The following is a 14,846-nucleotide window of genomic DNA, read 5'->3' as shown; positions in this document are numbered from 1 at the left end:
TTCACCCAGTGTAAAACCCTTAACTATACCCAATAAAAACAATTGTGGAGAAAACTGAATTTTTTTCTTCAAAACATTCTGCATAACCCACCAAATTTTTATCCAAAAAGCCTTCACTTTCTTACAAGTCCACCAAATATGATAATATGTAGCATCTAAGCAGTCACATCTCCAACACTTTGGTTGAACATTAGGGTACATGCACGACAATTTCTTAGGATCTAAATGCCATCTATAAAACATTTTGTAAAAATTTTCCCTCAAATTCTGCGACTGTGTGAATTTAACCTTCTGAACCCAAATTTTTTTCCATGTTTCCAACATCACTGGTTCTGCAAAATTTTGTGCCCACTTAATCATGCAATCTTTAACCAGTTCAGTTTCTGAATCCCTTTCTAACAAAACATTATAAAGCCTTTTAATATGCATTGGACCTTTCTCTTTTATATGTCTAACCAATTCCTCCTCATGCATCATTATACCAGTTTTTTGGTCCTCTTTCCATCTCAGTTGAAGTTGATTATATTGTAACCAAGTTAGATTAATCCCTTCATCCAACAGTATCTCTAATGTCTTCAGTTGCCATCTGCCCGCATCTGTAAAAAGAACTTCTTTATATAACCTCCCCCCCGAGTGACATTATATTTGTATTCCACATAATATGACCAAGATCCAGCCATAGCGGTATTTTGTATTCCCATTTGAATCGGTGCTTCTTCCAAACTCTCATCAAGGAGTCTCTAAGTATATGGCTTTTAAATACTTTATCCACTTTGTTTTCATAGAATAAGTAAGCATGCCAACCAAATTCAAGATCAAAGCTTTCTATATTCAATATTCCAGTCTTTTTCCTTCCAAACCACTCGCTCGCTTGAGTCAAGGCTGCTGCTTCATAATATAATTGTAGGTTTGGAAATTTGAGACCTCCCCTTTCTGGAACATCTTGCATAATTTTCAATTTCACTCTCGGCTTTTTCTCGTTCCAGACAAACTTATTCAATCCACTTTGCCATTCTTTCAATTGTTTATCACTTTCAAGCACCGGAATCATTTGAAACAAAAAAAGAAATCTTGGCAAAATGTTCATCTTAACTGCTGCTATTCTTCCAAGTAAAGACAGCTGCAGTTTTTTCCAAGTCTCTATATCTTTCTGTACATCATGCCACAACACCTCATAATTATTTTGAAACAATTTCATATTTGATTCTGCAACCTGAACTCCTAGATATTTAACCTTTGGTACAATCTCAAAACCTGCCCTCCTTTCAAGTTCGTATTTTCGATCTTGTGTCATATTTTTAACTATCATCTTAGTTTTTTTCTGGTTCAGTCTAAATCCTGATACTGTACCATAATCTTTTATAATGTCTTTCATCTGGATTATTGTTTCCATCGGCTGTGTTAGGGTAACAACCAGATCATCTGCAAATGCCCTTATTCTGTAGTCCTCTTGCCTTATCACTATACCTTTCAAGGTACTCGAGTCCCGTATTGTATTCAACAAGACCTCTAGTATTAAAATAAATAACAATGGGGATAACGGACAACCTTGTCTTGTTCCTTTCTCAATATTAAAATCTGTTGTCAAACTTCCATTAATAATAATCTGTGCCTTTTGTTCTTGATAAATTGCTGAAACCACCTGTATAAATTGATCCCCAAAGTCCATCTTTTTTAAAGTCTTTAATAGAAAATTCCAATCCACTCTATCAAAGGCCTTCTCCGCATCCAAGAAAACCAGCACTGCAAGGATCTGTTTGTTCTTCTCAAGATATTCCAATAAATCTATAACTTGCCTTACATTGTCCTTCATATATCTGCCTTCTATAAATCCCGCTTGATCATCATGAATCACCTCTTGGATAACTGGCATCAACCTGTTGGCTAATACTTTTGCATATATTTTATAGTCATTATTCAGAAGAGATATTGGTCTAAAATTCTCAGGTTTTTTAGGACCTGATTGCTCTTTTGGTATCAAGGAAATGTAAGCTGTATTCCATGATGGGGGTATTTTACCCCCTTGTTGTATGTTACAAAATAAATCTCTAAGATGTTCAACCATTTCTGCTTGCAAAGTTTTGTAATACACCACAGTTAAACCATCCGTTCCAGGAGCTTTAGCTGTTTTCAGTTGTTTAATTGCTACAATAATCTCCTCAGCTGTTATAGGATAATTCATTCTCTCCTTTTGTTGGTTGGTAATTTTTGTAACTCTTTTATTTTCTAAATATTTTTCTATAAGTCCATTCTGCATATCATCTTTAGCATATAATTTAGTGTAATAATCTACAAAGACTTCTTTAATTAATTTTTGTTGAAAGATTTCCTTCCCTCCAATATCGATACTATCAATAGTCCGTATACTCTTCTTCTTCCTTAGTGTATAAGCCAACCATCTGCCCGGTTTGTTAGCATTACAAAATGTATTATGCTTCGCATATTGTAAATTTGTTGCAGTTTGTTCCGCCATAAGTATTTGAAATTGATCTTTCAGAAGTTTTATAGCACCACGTATTCTTTCATCTGTTGGATTTTTAATAAGTAGCTATTCTTTGTTCTTTATTTCTCCTTCCATTTCAGATCTTTTCTTTTGTCGATTCAGTTTGTGTTTAGAGTTCATATGAATGAGTACCCCTCTCATATACGCTTTACTCGCATCCCACACGATTTCAATAGGGGTACCCTTATTCAAATTCATTTCAAAAAATTCTTTCATCTGCTTTTTAAGTTCTGTTATATTTTTTTCGTATCTAAACAAATTTTCATTTAATCTCCATGATCTTCTCTCAATCTTTCCGATCTCAATTTCTATCCATATTGGGCTGTGGTCGGTTAGAATTCTTGGAAAAATCTTTGTTCTTTTTGTCTTTACAAGTAAATCATCTGATAATAAAATAAAGTCAATCCTAGAAAAAGATCTATGTCTGTCTGAAAAAAAAAGTAAAGTCCAATTCTTTTGGATTATGTATTCTCCAAATGTCTTTTAATTCTAAATCTTCTTTCATGTCAAAAAAAGTCTGTGGTAGTCTAATCCTTGACTTCGCCAAACTCTTTTTATCTATTTTAGAGTCAATTACTCCATTCCAATCTCCCATGATTAAAATAGATCTATAGTCCCATTGCAATATTTTGGTATGCAAAGTTTTGTAAAAATGATCCTGTTGTTGATTAGGAGCATAAATTCCGATCACTAGAATTTGGCCACTTACTGTGTTCAGTTCAATTGCTATGAACCTGCCACCTTCATCTGCTTCTATAATTTTAGCTGACAGTCTTTTATTTATATAAATAACCAGACCATTCTTTTTTTCCAAATTTGAGGCTATAAAGTGTGTTCCTAGTTTTGAATTTATCAAATATTTTTGATCTTGTGTTCTGACATGAGTTTCATGTAGGCAAATTATATCATTATTAAATTGTCTCAAATATGTGAATAATTTCTTCCTTTTCTGTGGTAAATTTAGTCCATTCACATTCCAAGATAGAAACTTAATCGTCATGTAGACTTTTTTGAAGCAACGAGCAGAATTGCCGAATATCTTCCGAAGTCTTCGACTTTGCTCCCCCCATGGCTTCACATTCTTGTGTAGTACTCTTAACTCCCTTCTTATATTGTTGTGCCTTAGATCTTTCCTGTTGTTGCTTTTCTTTAAGTTGCTTAGAAATTGCTCGAGTTACGCGCTGGTCTTTAGCTTCAGCCATCCGGACTAGGTCCAAAGCCACATCTCTTGTAGTCAGAATCGGAGAGAGCTCTAACGGGCTCCTCCAGAAAACCTCCTGTAGCACCCTGCATTTCCGCTGCCTCTGGTTCCACCTGCTTAAGCTGCTCTTCCATCTCTTGCTGAAGTTGCTTCTCCTTGTCACTCTCCTTTATCTCCAACACAGTGGATGTACGTGGGGATGGTGAGCGCTCTTTAAGAACAGTAGAATAGAATTGTTCTGCCTTCTCAACAGTGTTTAATCGATATCTTTCTCCATTGTACCTCAAAATTATGCCAGTTGGAGCATCCCACCGAAATGGAATTTGTTGTTTTTTTAATTCATTCACTAAAAATCCAAAATCTTTTCTATCTTTTAACATCTTGGGTGGTAGTTCTTTATAGACTCCAATCTGAGCTCCCTCCACTTGCACAGCAGAGACAAAAGACTTTTGCAGAATATCATTTCTCATTCTTCTATCTGTGAAATATATCACCACATCTCTAGGCAGTTGTCTTTGTCTGGCCACGCACGAATTCACTCTGTAAATTTTGTCTATTTTGTAAAAAATCTCTTCAGGGTTAATTTTTAACAGCACAGCCAGAGCATCAGCACAAATCTGTCTCAAATCTTGTCTATCATTCTCTTTAATACCTCTAAGCCTTATGGCGAATTCCATGGACCTGAACTGTATCATTGTAATTTCATTTTCAACTCTCTGCATTTTATTATCAGCATCAGAAATTTTGTAATCAGTATCCTTCATATTAACATTCATTTCTGATTTAAATTCTTCCAGCTTGGAATCCGTTCTGATAATTGCTTCTGACAGACCAGACACCACAGTCATTAATTTATTAGTCACCTTGTCATATTTCTCTTGAACCACCTTTTTAATTTCATTAATCTCCTGCTTAATTTCCTGTTGTGACTTTTGAAATTTATCATCCAGAGCCTGAGTAATAAAGTCTTTTAAACTTTCAAAATCAAAATCTTTTTTCTGGCTCTGCTGGCTGGGAGGCTGCTGCTGCTCAGGTTTACGTGTGGGGGAATCCCCCCCCCTGCTGCCTTTCCTTCCTGTTTAGGCTTGGAAGCCATTCTGCCACGTAGGCTAGCTTTTCTGAAAAAGGAGATCCTTTTTCCTTTTCCACCACCACAAAGTCCTCTAAAAAAATCCCCCAGGTTTAAACAAATTGGGGATAAGATTTAAATTGAAGCAAGCTCAGACTTATTTTAAAAGAATTTTTCCTCTTTTCTTTTTCCTCTTTGTTACAGACAGCGCAACTTTGTAGCTAGTTGAAATAACTTTAGAAATCCACTCTCACTTTCAGCTTGTTAACACTGAAGCCGGGTGCCATTTTCCAAGCCGCTTTCACTCACTCACGCTTGTGCTTTGAATCACAAAATCACAGAAATAATAATACTTGCTGTTTCGAGGTTTGGAGGTTCAAGTTGTTATCTCCCACTAGTTATTGGAGTTAATTTTGTTTAGCTTGAAAGATTGCTGCAGCCGACTTGCTCTGCGCTGGGCAGAGTCGTCCCACGCCGTCCGGAGTCTCAGCGAGTTGAAAGGGAGCCGCACCTGTTTCCTTCCCAGTAATGACTTTCTGGGGGCTCACAGGGGCTCAACCTGCTCCTCGCCCACTCTCTTCTTCAAATCCTTCAGAATTGGGAATTTTCAAGCCGCTTCTTTGAATCGAAGCGGCTCTACAGGCAGCGGGGCTGGCGGTCCCAAAACGGGACCGTCTATCGTCGGCGGCAAGCAAACCGGAAGTCCGAAGTCCACAAGTCTTAAACCTGCCAAAGTGGGAGACATCTGCTGTTACATTGTAGAATCCTTTCAAGCATGAAGATGGCCAAGTATCCTCCTTGAGAGACAACACTTGAACATCAGGAGGGCCGTTAGAGGGCAGGGCTACATTTGAAAATTTTTGCATTTTTGCAGGTGGTGCAATACGATCTGGTGTCTGCAATGGACAGCAAAATCCGGCTTCTTCTCTCCACTGTAAGTGCGGCATTAGGATTCCACCTTTGTATATTTGTGGCACAAGGCAGGCCTCATCTCCTGCTGCTTGGGACTCGGAGCGGTTAACAGTGTTTGGTTCGGGGAGCAGCCAGATTTTGCTCTTCATTGCTCTCTCGGCCCCCTGTAAGCTCTCGTCTCTCGAGGAGCACTTTCTGAAGTGGTGCAGGAAACTTTGGTTGGGCTTCTCGAGGGATGAGAACTTGCAGGGGGCCAAGAGAGCAATGGAGAGCAAAATCCGGCTGCTCCCCGAACCAGACACTGTTTACTGCTCTGAGTCGGCATGAAACGAGGGCTGCCTTGCGCCGCAAATATACCAAGGCGGAATCCTGATGCTGCACTTGCAGCAGAGAGAAGAAGCTGGATTTTGGTCTCCATTGCAGACACCAGATCAGCCCCCTGCAAGAGAATGAGAGAAAGTGGGGGAGAGAGAAAGAGAATGAGGGAAAGAGTGGGAGAGAGAGAGAAAGGGAGAAAGAGAATGAGAGGGAAAGAAAGAATGAGAGGGGGGAGAGAAAGAATGAGAGAAAGGGGGTGAGAGAAAGAGGGGGGAGAGAAAGAGAATGAGAGAGGGGGGAGAGAGAGAAAGGGGGGGAGAGAGAGAATGAAAGAAGGGGGAGAGAGAGAAAAGGGGGAGAGTGCCTGAAGGACCCTATCCCGTCACTGGGAGTCCAGGTGCTTCAGCAAGCGGCACACTGGATTCGTATTAGTGGTCCGCGAAATTTAAAATTATGAACTTGGTGGTCCCTGAGGTCCAAAAGGTTGGGGACCCCTGCTCTGGAGGATTTAAGTAGCTTAACTGTGCTTGCTTGCCAATACCAGAATTACAGAGTTGGAAGGGACCTTTGGAGGTTTTCTAGTCCAGAGATCTCCAACCTTGGCACGGTTGTTAAAAATGCCGCAACGGGCATAAATGTGAGGATGGTCATAAGTGCGAGGACCGGTCAAAAGTGTGAGGATCAGTCAGAAATGACTTTTTTCAGCCCTCTGAGTAGTCCCTATACACATAGGCACGGCCACCCGGTCACATGATCAGCTAGCCATGCCTACCCAGTCACATGACTGCCAAGCCACACCCCCAACTAAGCCACGCCTACAGAACCGGTTGTTTAAAAAATTGAATCACACCACTGTATAAAAGATGTAAGTTTCTGTTATAAATTGGTATTTTAGAAATGGATTTATGCACTCCTCCCCCCTTTGCTGAGAGCCTGAACGAATAGTTTGGGAAGGGCAGCTGCATGTATTTTTTTTAATTTCTTTTTATTTTTAATTTGATTTATATGCCGCCCTTCTCCGGAGACTCAGGGCGGCTTACAATGCATTAAGCAACAGCCTTCATACTTTTGTATATTTTTATACAAAGTCAGCTTATTGCCCCCACAATCCGGGTCCTCATTTTACCTACCTTGGAACGATGGAAGTCTGAGCCAATCTTTAGGATGGTGGGATTTGAACTTGCAGTAATTGCAGGCAGCTGATGATAATAACGGTTAACAACACTGCTTTAGTCTCCTGAGCCACCAGAGCATGTATTGAAATAAAAAAAGAAAGAAATTAAAATCATTTTCCCGCAAGACACAAGCTGTCTTTCCCAGAGAGGCTCCTGGGCCTCCTCTTCTGACCGTCCGGCTGTTTCTGACAGGATTTGGACCCTTTGAGGCCTCCCACAATCTCTGCTGAGCCTTCAGGGCGGCTGTTCTTGAGGGAAGCGATTTTAAATCCTCCAGAGAGATTTTTCTCCATCTCCACAGACGGTTCCTGGACAGGAAGATGGAGAAAGAAATTGACAGGGGCCTTTCTCCTACTCCGAAGCCCATCATCCCTGCCCTCTCCCTTCCCCTCAGACGCGCTCCTCTTTCCCGCCCTTTCTACAATCCTGGGACTTTGCCCCTAACCCACCAGGGGGAGCCCTCTGCTAAAAGAAGGTAACGTCATGCGCTTCCCCATTGGTCCAGTGGAGGGCGAACGTCACAGCTGCCTTTCCATAGGAGGGTGGGAAGGAAATGACATCACAAACGCCCCACTAGGACTCCGCACTCGCTCTCCTTAACCCCCGGGGCTCCACAGGAGGAGGAGAGGCTGTGGAAGAGTCTGGCGGGGGAGATCCAGACGTTCCCCGGGTGAGTTGGGGGCTCTTCCCGGGCAAAGGGAGGCGGAGGAGGGAGAGACCGACGCCTGGCCCTCCTCCGGCTTCAACCCCAGATCCCATGCTCCCCAGCCGCCCCGTGTCCGGGGAGAGCCCGAGTGGGGGCAGGGGAGGGTCGGCCTTGCGGAGGCCCAGCAGGAGCGGAGAGAAGCCGGGCGAGGAGGAGGCAGGATTCGCACCAGGCTCCCTGTCTCCGGAGGGGAGAGAAGCGGGGCGGCCTCTCCAGCTGCCTCCTTCCCGGCCCTGCTCGGGGGCACCTCAGTCCTGCGCTGGGATGAGCCTCTTGGGGCTCCGGGGAGGTTGGGGGAAGGTCGCTCAGTGGCTGAATTCCACTTTCTAATTCTTAATATTCATTTTTTCTTCCCATCTCAGATACAGAAACTGGAAGCCATTTGTGGTCTTTGCAAGGCAAACTTTTCTCTTGGGGGAAGAAGAAAAAGAGCGGAATCCCTTGCAGGGATCAGTCCTGCAGCCCCAGAAATGGTCCCGTGAAGGAAAAGGCATCTGGAGACCCACCAGAGTCCTTGGAGCCATTTGCAGTTGCTCTGCAGGACAGAGAAAGGATGGAGACACAACCTTTTGCAAAGGAGGGAAGCGGAAAAGGCCCTTCAGCTGCTCAGCCTGGGAAGGGGGGGAATCTCTGGACAAGAACCTGGCAGAAGATCCGGGAGGAGGAAACCATCCTCCCTTCAGAAATTCATCCCTGGACCTCCATCCAATACCGGGAGGCGGAGGGTCCCCGAGGACTTTGCAGCCGTCTTCATGGCTTTTGCAGGCGATGGCTGAGACCAGAAAAGCACACCAAAGCCCAGATCCTGGATCTGGTGGTTCTGGAGCAGTTCCTGGCTCTTCTGCCCCCAGAGATGAAGGGCTGGTTGCGGGAGTGTGGAGCAGAGAGCAGCTGCCAGGCGGTGGCCCTGGCGGAAGGCTTCCTCCTGAGCCAGGCAGAGGAGCAGAAGGAGCAGGTAAGAGTTCAAAAGAGAATAGAGAATCTGTTTGAATACTTCACCCCTCCTTCCCAAACCTCCCTGACAGGGATAATATGTGGCAATGTCCCACCTATTCTAGTAAGACATTCCATTTTTTTCTCACATTTCTGACATAACCACATTGATGGATATTGGGGGCTTTGAGGTTGTGTTCTGAATATAGAAATCCACTTTACGTCGTGTGATGTACGTTAATTCTGTTCCTTCCTTCCTTCCTCCTACTGGAAGTGCTGCATTGTGGAGATCAGAGATCCTGAGGGAAAGAAGAACCCATCAAATCCTCCCCAGGAGCTATTTTTCAGGAGGATTCTTAGGGAGGATCAAAGTCAGGACACCTTAGGAGGTAACTGAAGATCCTCCAATTACCCATCTGTCTTACCTTCGCTCTCTCTTCTTTTCTATACAATACCTCCTTCTATTTATACTTCTCCACAATAATTACATCTACAGATAATTGCCCAGCGACCCTCTTCAGGTGAGTCTCCTCCTCCTGGGGAAGGAGGAGACTGAGGTCCACCTGAAGGTGCATGCTGAGGTATTTGTGGTTTTTCTGGAAGACAAAATCGCTCGACTTTGTTCCCAGTTGGATGCCAGCGCGGTTGCTGGTCCGGTGGAAGCCTCTGAGACAGGTTCTTGCTCTGATATCTGGGAACGGTTTGACCCTGTTGCTCCTGAGGAAGTGGACAGGATCCTAGGGAGTATGGGTGGGTGCAAGCACCTGTGTTTTAGACCCATGCCCCGCCTGGCTTGGGAAAGCTTCCCGGGAGGTGACAGGTGGGTGGACGCTGGCAGTCATTAATGCTTCCCTACAGGAGGGGGCAGTGCCCCAGCATTTGAAGGAGTCTGTGGTCCACCCTCTTCTTAAGAAGCCATCCCTGGATTCCACTCTGTTGAATAATTTCCAACTTGTCTCCAATCTTCCCTTTTTGGGGAAGGTGGGTGAGAAGGTGGTTATGCAGCAGCTCCAGAGGTTGTTTGAGCATATCTTGGTGACGTTTCGACGAGGTCCCACTCGTCATCTTCAGGCTGGTGCACCAAAACTTGCATGTATGTGTATGTGTATATATATAATTTAAAACCTGTCTCCAATATTCTCTTTTTGGGGAGCTGGTGTGCTTATGCACTTGCCTTAGAGACCTCTTAGGAATGGGGTGAGGTCGACAGTAGACAGTCTAAGGTTAACGTTTGGGGGTTAGAGAAAGAAACCACAGAGTCCGGTAGTGCATTCCTGGCATTATTTGCTCTGTTACTGAAATCATATTTTCTGCAATCAAGTTTAGCGCAGTTTACCATAACTTTGTATCTATTGTGTGCTCGAGTATTGTAGTAGTTGAAGCTGAAGGAGTCATTGACAGGTAGGAACCCTGCCAGTCAAGATTCAGGCCTGGATTTGGGACAGAATCGTCATTGGCCACGTTTTTGTATGATCTCTGGCGAGAGCGGGATGTGAGTGGCGCATCCATCCTTGCTCTAATTGACCGCGGTTGTGTGCAGGAGGACCTTTGTGCAACTATGGGTTGTGTGCCAGAAACAGCCCTTCCTGAATCGGTAACAGTTACTGATGCCCTAATCACTTCCCGTTTTGACTATTGCAACACACTCTACATGGGGCTGTCCTTGACAAGCATGTGGAAGCTCCAGTTGGTGCAAAATGCAGCAGCCCGCATGGTTTTCTGCAGACCCTGGTATGCACAAGTGTCACCTCTCCTGAAGAAGCTGCATTGGCTGCCAATTTCCTTCCTGGTGCAATTCAAGGTGCTGGTTGTCACCTATAAAGCCCTCCATGTCTTGGGACCAGGTTATCTGAGGGACCGTCTCTTACTAGTTACATCTGCCCGACCCACCAGAGTGCAGAGGGAGGGAATGTTGCGGGTGCCATCCCCTAGGAAGACACCCCTGGTGAGACCCAGAAGAAGGGTTTTCTCCATGGCGGCTCCCTCTCTCTAGAACATCATCCCCCCAGAGATTAGAATGGACTCCCACAGTAGCACTCTTCCAGAAGGCGCTGAAGGCCTGATTCTGCCAGGGGGCCTGGGAAACCTAGAGCAGGATGGAGCCCATTAAACGGGTCCTGTGAGGTGCTTTTGCCGGGGGTGGGAGTGATTTTATTATTTTAATGTATTATATAATTTTCCTTTTATTAGTTTATTATTTTAATATGGGTTTAATATTTTGTAAGCTGCCTTGAGTCGTCATGTGCGAATAGGCGGCATATAAATTGTCTAAAAAAATGAATAAAATAAATATTTTGTTAATTATTTATTTTGAAATTATTTATTCCTTACAGCGAAACAAAGAATGAAATTTTCTGGTTTTTATGACGGCGATCAAACAGAGGCTGAACTTCTAAGAAAAGGAAAAGTTATTAGATCTGTATTCTCCTTTCAGGAAGTGAAGAAGGTATACAGAGTTCTCTCTCCTTCTATTCCCTTGTTTGGACTGGGTTATTTTTGTGTCCTTCCACAACATGGAGAGCAGAATAGAAGGTTGAAGTTGCTGTCAGCCAGCATAGCTTCCTCTGGTTGTCTTGTTCTGCTAGGTGCTCCTCCAAATTTGCCTTTACAAGAAGCACTTCTTTTAATGTCCTTCGAGAATTAGGAATAAACGTCTGACAGTGGCAGGAATTGCTAGACCACTTTTCTTTTTGTAATTTATCAACCTCCTAAAGTACGGATTAACAGAGTTGGAAAGGACCTTGTAGGTCATCTAGTCCAACCTCACTACACCATTTCTGACATTTTATTTATTTATTTATTTATTTATTTATTTATTTTATTTAATTTGTATACCGCCCTTCTCCAATAGGACTCAGGGCGGTGAACAGCCATGATAAAACATAACATACAAAATTTAAAAACAGTTTAAAAAATAATTATTTTTTAAATAATTTTGGCTATCAAATTTAAAACAACCCAGTTAAAACCAATTACAAATTAAAACCGAAGGGATGGGATCAAGCCAGGCCGGCTAGATGAAATAGATGTGTTTTCAGGGCCCGACGAAAAGTCCGGAGGTCTGGTATCGTGCGTATCTCTGGGGGTAGGTCGTTCCAGAGGGCAGGTGCCGCCACAAAGAAGGCTCTCCCCCTGGGGGTTGCCAGCCGACAGAGGCCCTCTTTGTGCGCGCGAACTGGCCGGTGGGAGGCTATTGGCGGCAGAAGGCGGTCTCGTAGATACCCCGGATTTTGGCAGTCTAGTCTTTTCTTGAAAGCTCCCAGTGATGAAGCTCCCATGAAACTTCTGTTCCATTGTTGCATTGCTTTCACTGTAAGAAAACGTCTCCTTATTTTCAGGTTGAATTTCTCCTTGTTCAGTTTCCATCCATTACTCCTTGTCTGGCCTTCAGGTGCTTTGGAAAATAACTTGACCCCCTCCTCTCTGCCCCTCAAATATTGGAGCACTGCTACCCTGTCTCCCCTGGTACTTCTCTTCACTAGACTAGCCATGCCCAGTTCCTGCACCCGTTCATCGTATGTTTTAGCCTCCAGTCCCCTCATCGTCTCAGTTGCTCTTCCTTGCACTCTTTCTAGAGTCCCAAGATCTTTGTTACATCTTGGCAACTAATATTGGATGCAAAGTTCCTAAGTGTGGTCTTACCAAGGCATTCTAAAGTGGAACTAACACTTCATGTGATCTTGATTCTATCCCTTTCTTAATGCAGCCTATGATTCTGTTGGGTGTTTTTTGGCAACTGTAGCACACTGCTGGCTCACGTTTAAGTGATTGTCCACTAGGACTCCAAGATCCCTGTTCCACTTACTACTGTAGAGCCAGGCATCACCTATTCTATGCCAGTGCATTTGGTTTTTCTTTCCTAAATGTAGCACATTACATTTCTCACTATTGAAGTTCATTTGGTTAGAAGGTGCCAATCTGTCAATCCTTCTATATCTTGAGCCTGTTTAGTGCAGTGTTGGTATTCCTGTCAATTTGGTCTTGTCTTCAAATTTGATGAGTTCCCCTTCTATCCCCGTGTTTAAATCATTGATGATGATGAACAGATCTTGCAAATCCTCCTGTTCTGTTCCTTTTTCCGTGTTCAGGAGAGTCTTGTGTCCTTCGAGGAGGTGGCTGTGTATTTCTCTGAGGAGGAATGGTCTCAGCTGGATCCTGACCAAAAAGCGCTGCATTCGGAAGTCATGCTTGAAAACTATAGGAATGTGGTCTCTCTCGGTAAGAGTTTTCTTGTCCCCAATCCAAGAGTTCAAGAAGACAGATTATAGTTAGTTTTTTATTAAATAATCACTAATCAGATATCGTTTCCTGGGAGGGAGAAGGAAAGGATCTGGCCTTCTTGTACCCAAAAGAAGGAAAGAGTCAGTGTCTCTTTGCTGAGATGCTTTTGCGGCATTCCTTATCTGTATTTTTCCATTTCTATTTGAACTTATCTGTGGAGGCTGAGAAGAATGGGGTGTGCTTTTATGTGTCCTCTGGAGATCATGTGATAAGAATGTGTTGTCATTTGTTCTCTGAAACCTTCCCAAATTGTGTGGGAACAGAACTTTCATGCTTGGGCCATGGAAGAGCATTCTCCCAATCCAATTCAAGAACAAAGGCCTCATGAAATGTGACTCAGAGCATCCTAGGATACAGGTGATCTCCGAGTTACAACAGTTCACTAAGTAACCATACGAAGTTACGATCTAGCCCTCTTCCAGTCCTGAAATAACAAATGTTACAGCACCACGGCTGTCATTCACACTTACAAATGACAGCAGAGGCGTTGCAACAACAATCATCCTACCTGCACCTCCACCCCACCCTGCTCGGACTTACGTTACGAGGACGTAGCGAGCCATCAGTTCCTTTGGCTGCTTGGGTGCATTTGCAGAAAAAAGAGGCCTAAAGTAGTGAGAGATACACAAGATCAATATTGGGAAATCTGGCACTACTGATCTCACATGATCTCACACTAGATAACTTTAGGCCTCTGTTCTCTGCTCACCAAGGGCTGCAGGAGATCCAGGGCAAAATGCTTTGGAAACAAAGGGGAGGCCTCTTTGTTTTCAAAGACTTTTGCCCTGGATCTCGTGCAGTCCACAGTTTGTAAGGAACACAGGAGTAAAGTACTGCAGTGTGAGATCCCGCAAGATCATTAGTGTGAGATCTTGCACTTCTCGTCTTGTGTAATCTCCCACTAAAGTAGTTTAGGCCTCTGTTCTCTTCAGTCGGAAGCCTGTACCAGATCTGGCCAAAAAGCCCTTGGAAGCTGATGAGACTTTGGATAATAGCCATTCTTGAAGCCTCCCAACTTTTCCAGTCTCAGTGCAAAGAGCATTTACAAGCCAATGGGAGGCTTCAGGGAAGGGACTTCGCTCCAAAGTCTCATCACTGGGTTCAAGGAACGGGCCGAGCGGGAATCCTGCCTGCCAGACAGACGCCCTGTAGTAGCTGCTCCAAGATACACCAGGGAAGAAGGAGCTTTTTTCAAAATTGTTTCAGTTCTCACAGGTGTCTGCTGAAATTAACCTAGTCCAATAAATCTTAAATTTTCTCCTTATTTCTCCTTGGGTGTTTCCCCTGATTATTCCTTGACTCAAAGCAGACTTTGATTGAGATTTGCACATATAGAGATAATTGTAAAGAAAGAGATGTTTTCTAGATATTTTCAAAGCTTTCAGGACTCATGAATATGCAAACATAAAACATAAAAGAATTTTGGAAAAATTCAGAAGGAAATTTACTTGACTTTGTACGGTTTGATCTTTTTCTCTTACCTTGTTATTATTTTCATTTCCCTTTTGCTTTGAAGGTAATACTGGGCAGGAGAATCAAGATTCCTGTGAACTGTTCCAAGTGATCAATGCTAAAGATGGAACGGAGAAGTTTGGAATTCGAATGGAATTAGAAACCCATGATAGAAAAGAATCAAATGATTGGAATCAGGAAAGCTCATCTCCCACCGAGGCTCCGATGCAAGACTTTCTTGCCCAACAGGAGAAAATAAGGAAAAAATATATTGGGGAAAGTGTGAAGCCAATCAA

At 43.3% G+C, this 14,846-nt stretch overlaps 2 protein-coding genes across 2 annotated transcripts in view; both read left to right on the top strand.

Annotated features, from left to right (window-relative positions):
• Positions 1-14,846, top strand: part of LOC139311609 (zinc finger protein 665-like) — a 94,645-nt gene that overhangs the window by 66,174 nt on the left and 13,625 nt on the right. The window lies entirely within an intron of this gene.
• Positions 8,277-13,912, top strand: LOC139313418 (zinc finger protein 75D-like). Its single transcript, XM_070939032.1, has 5 exons — positions 8,277-8,839; positions 9,092-9,206; positions 11,151-11,263; positions 12,906-13,035; positions 13,899-13,912. The coding sequence occupies exons 1-5, from the start codon at positions 8,438-8,440 to the stop codon at positions 13,910-13,912; spliced, it is 774 nt and encodes a 257-aa protein (XP_070795133.1). The 5' UTR covers positions 8,277-8,437.

This window comes from Pituophis catenifer, unplaced genomic scaffold, assembly GCF_029215685.1.
Source record: "Pituophis catenifer annectens isolate HBS135680 unplaced genomic scaffold, rPitCat1.0.hap2 SCAF_2, whole genome shotgun sequence".
Classification (NCBI taxonomy): domain Eukaryota; kingdom Metazoa; phylum Chordata; class Lepidosauria; order Squamata; family Colubridae; genus Pituophis; species Pituophis catenifer.
Note: the sequence above shows the minus strand (reverse complement) of the source record. Positions and strands in the feature narration are given on the sequence as shown.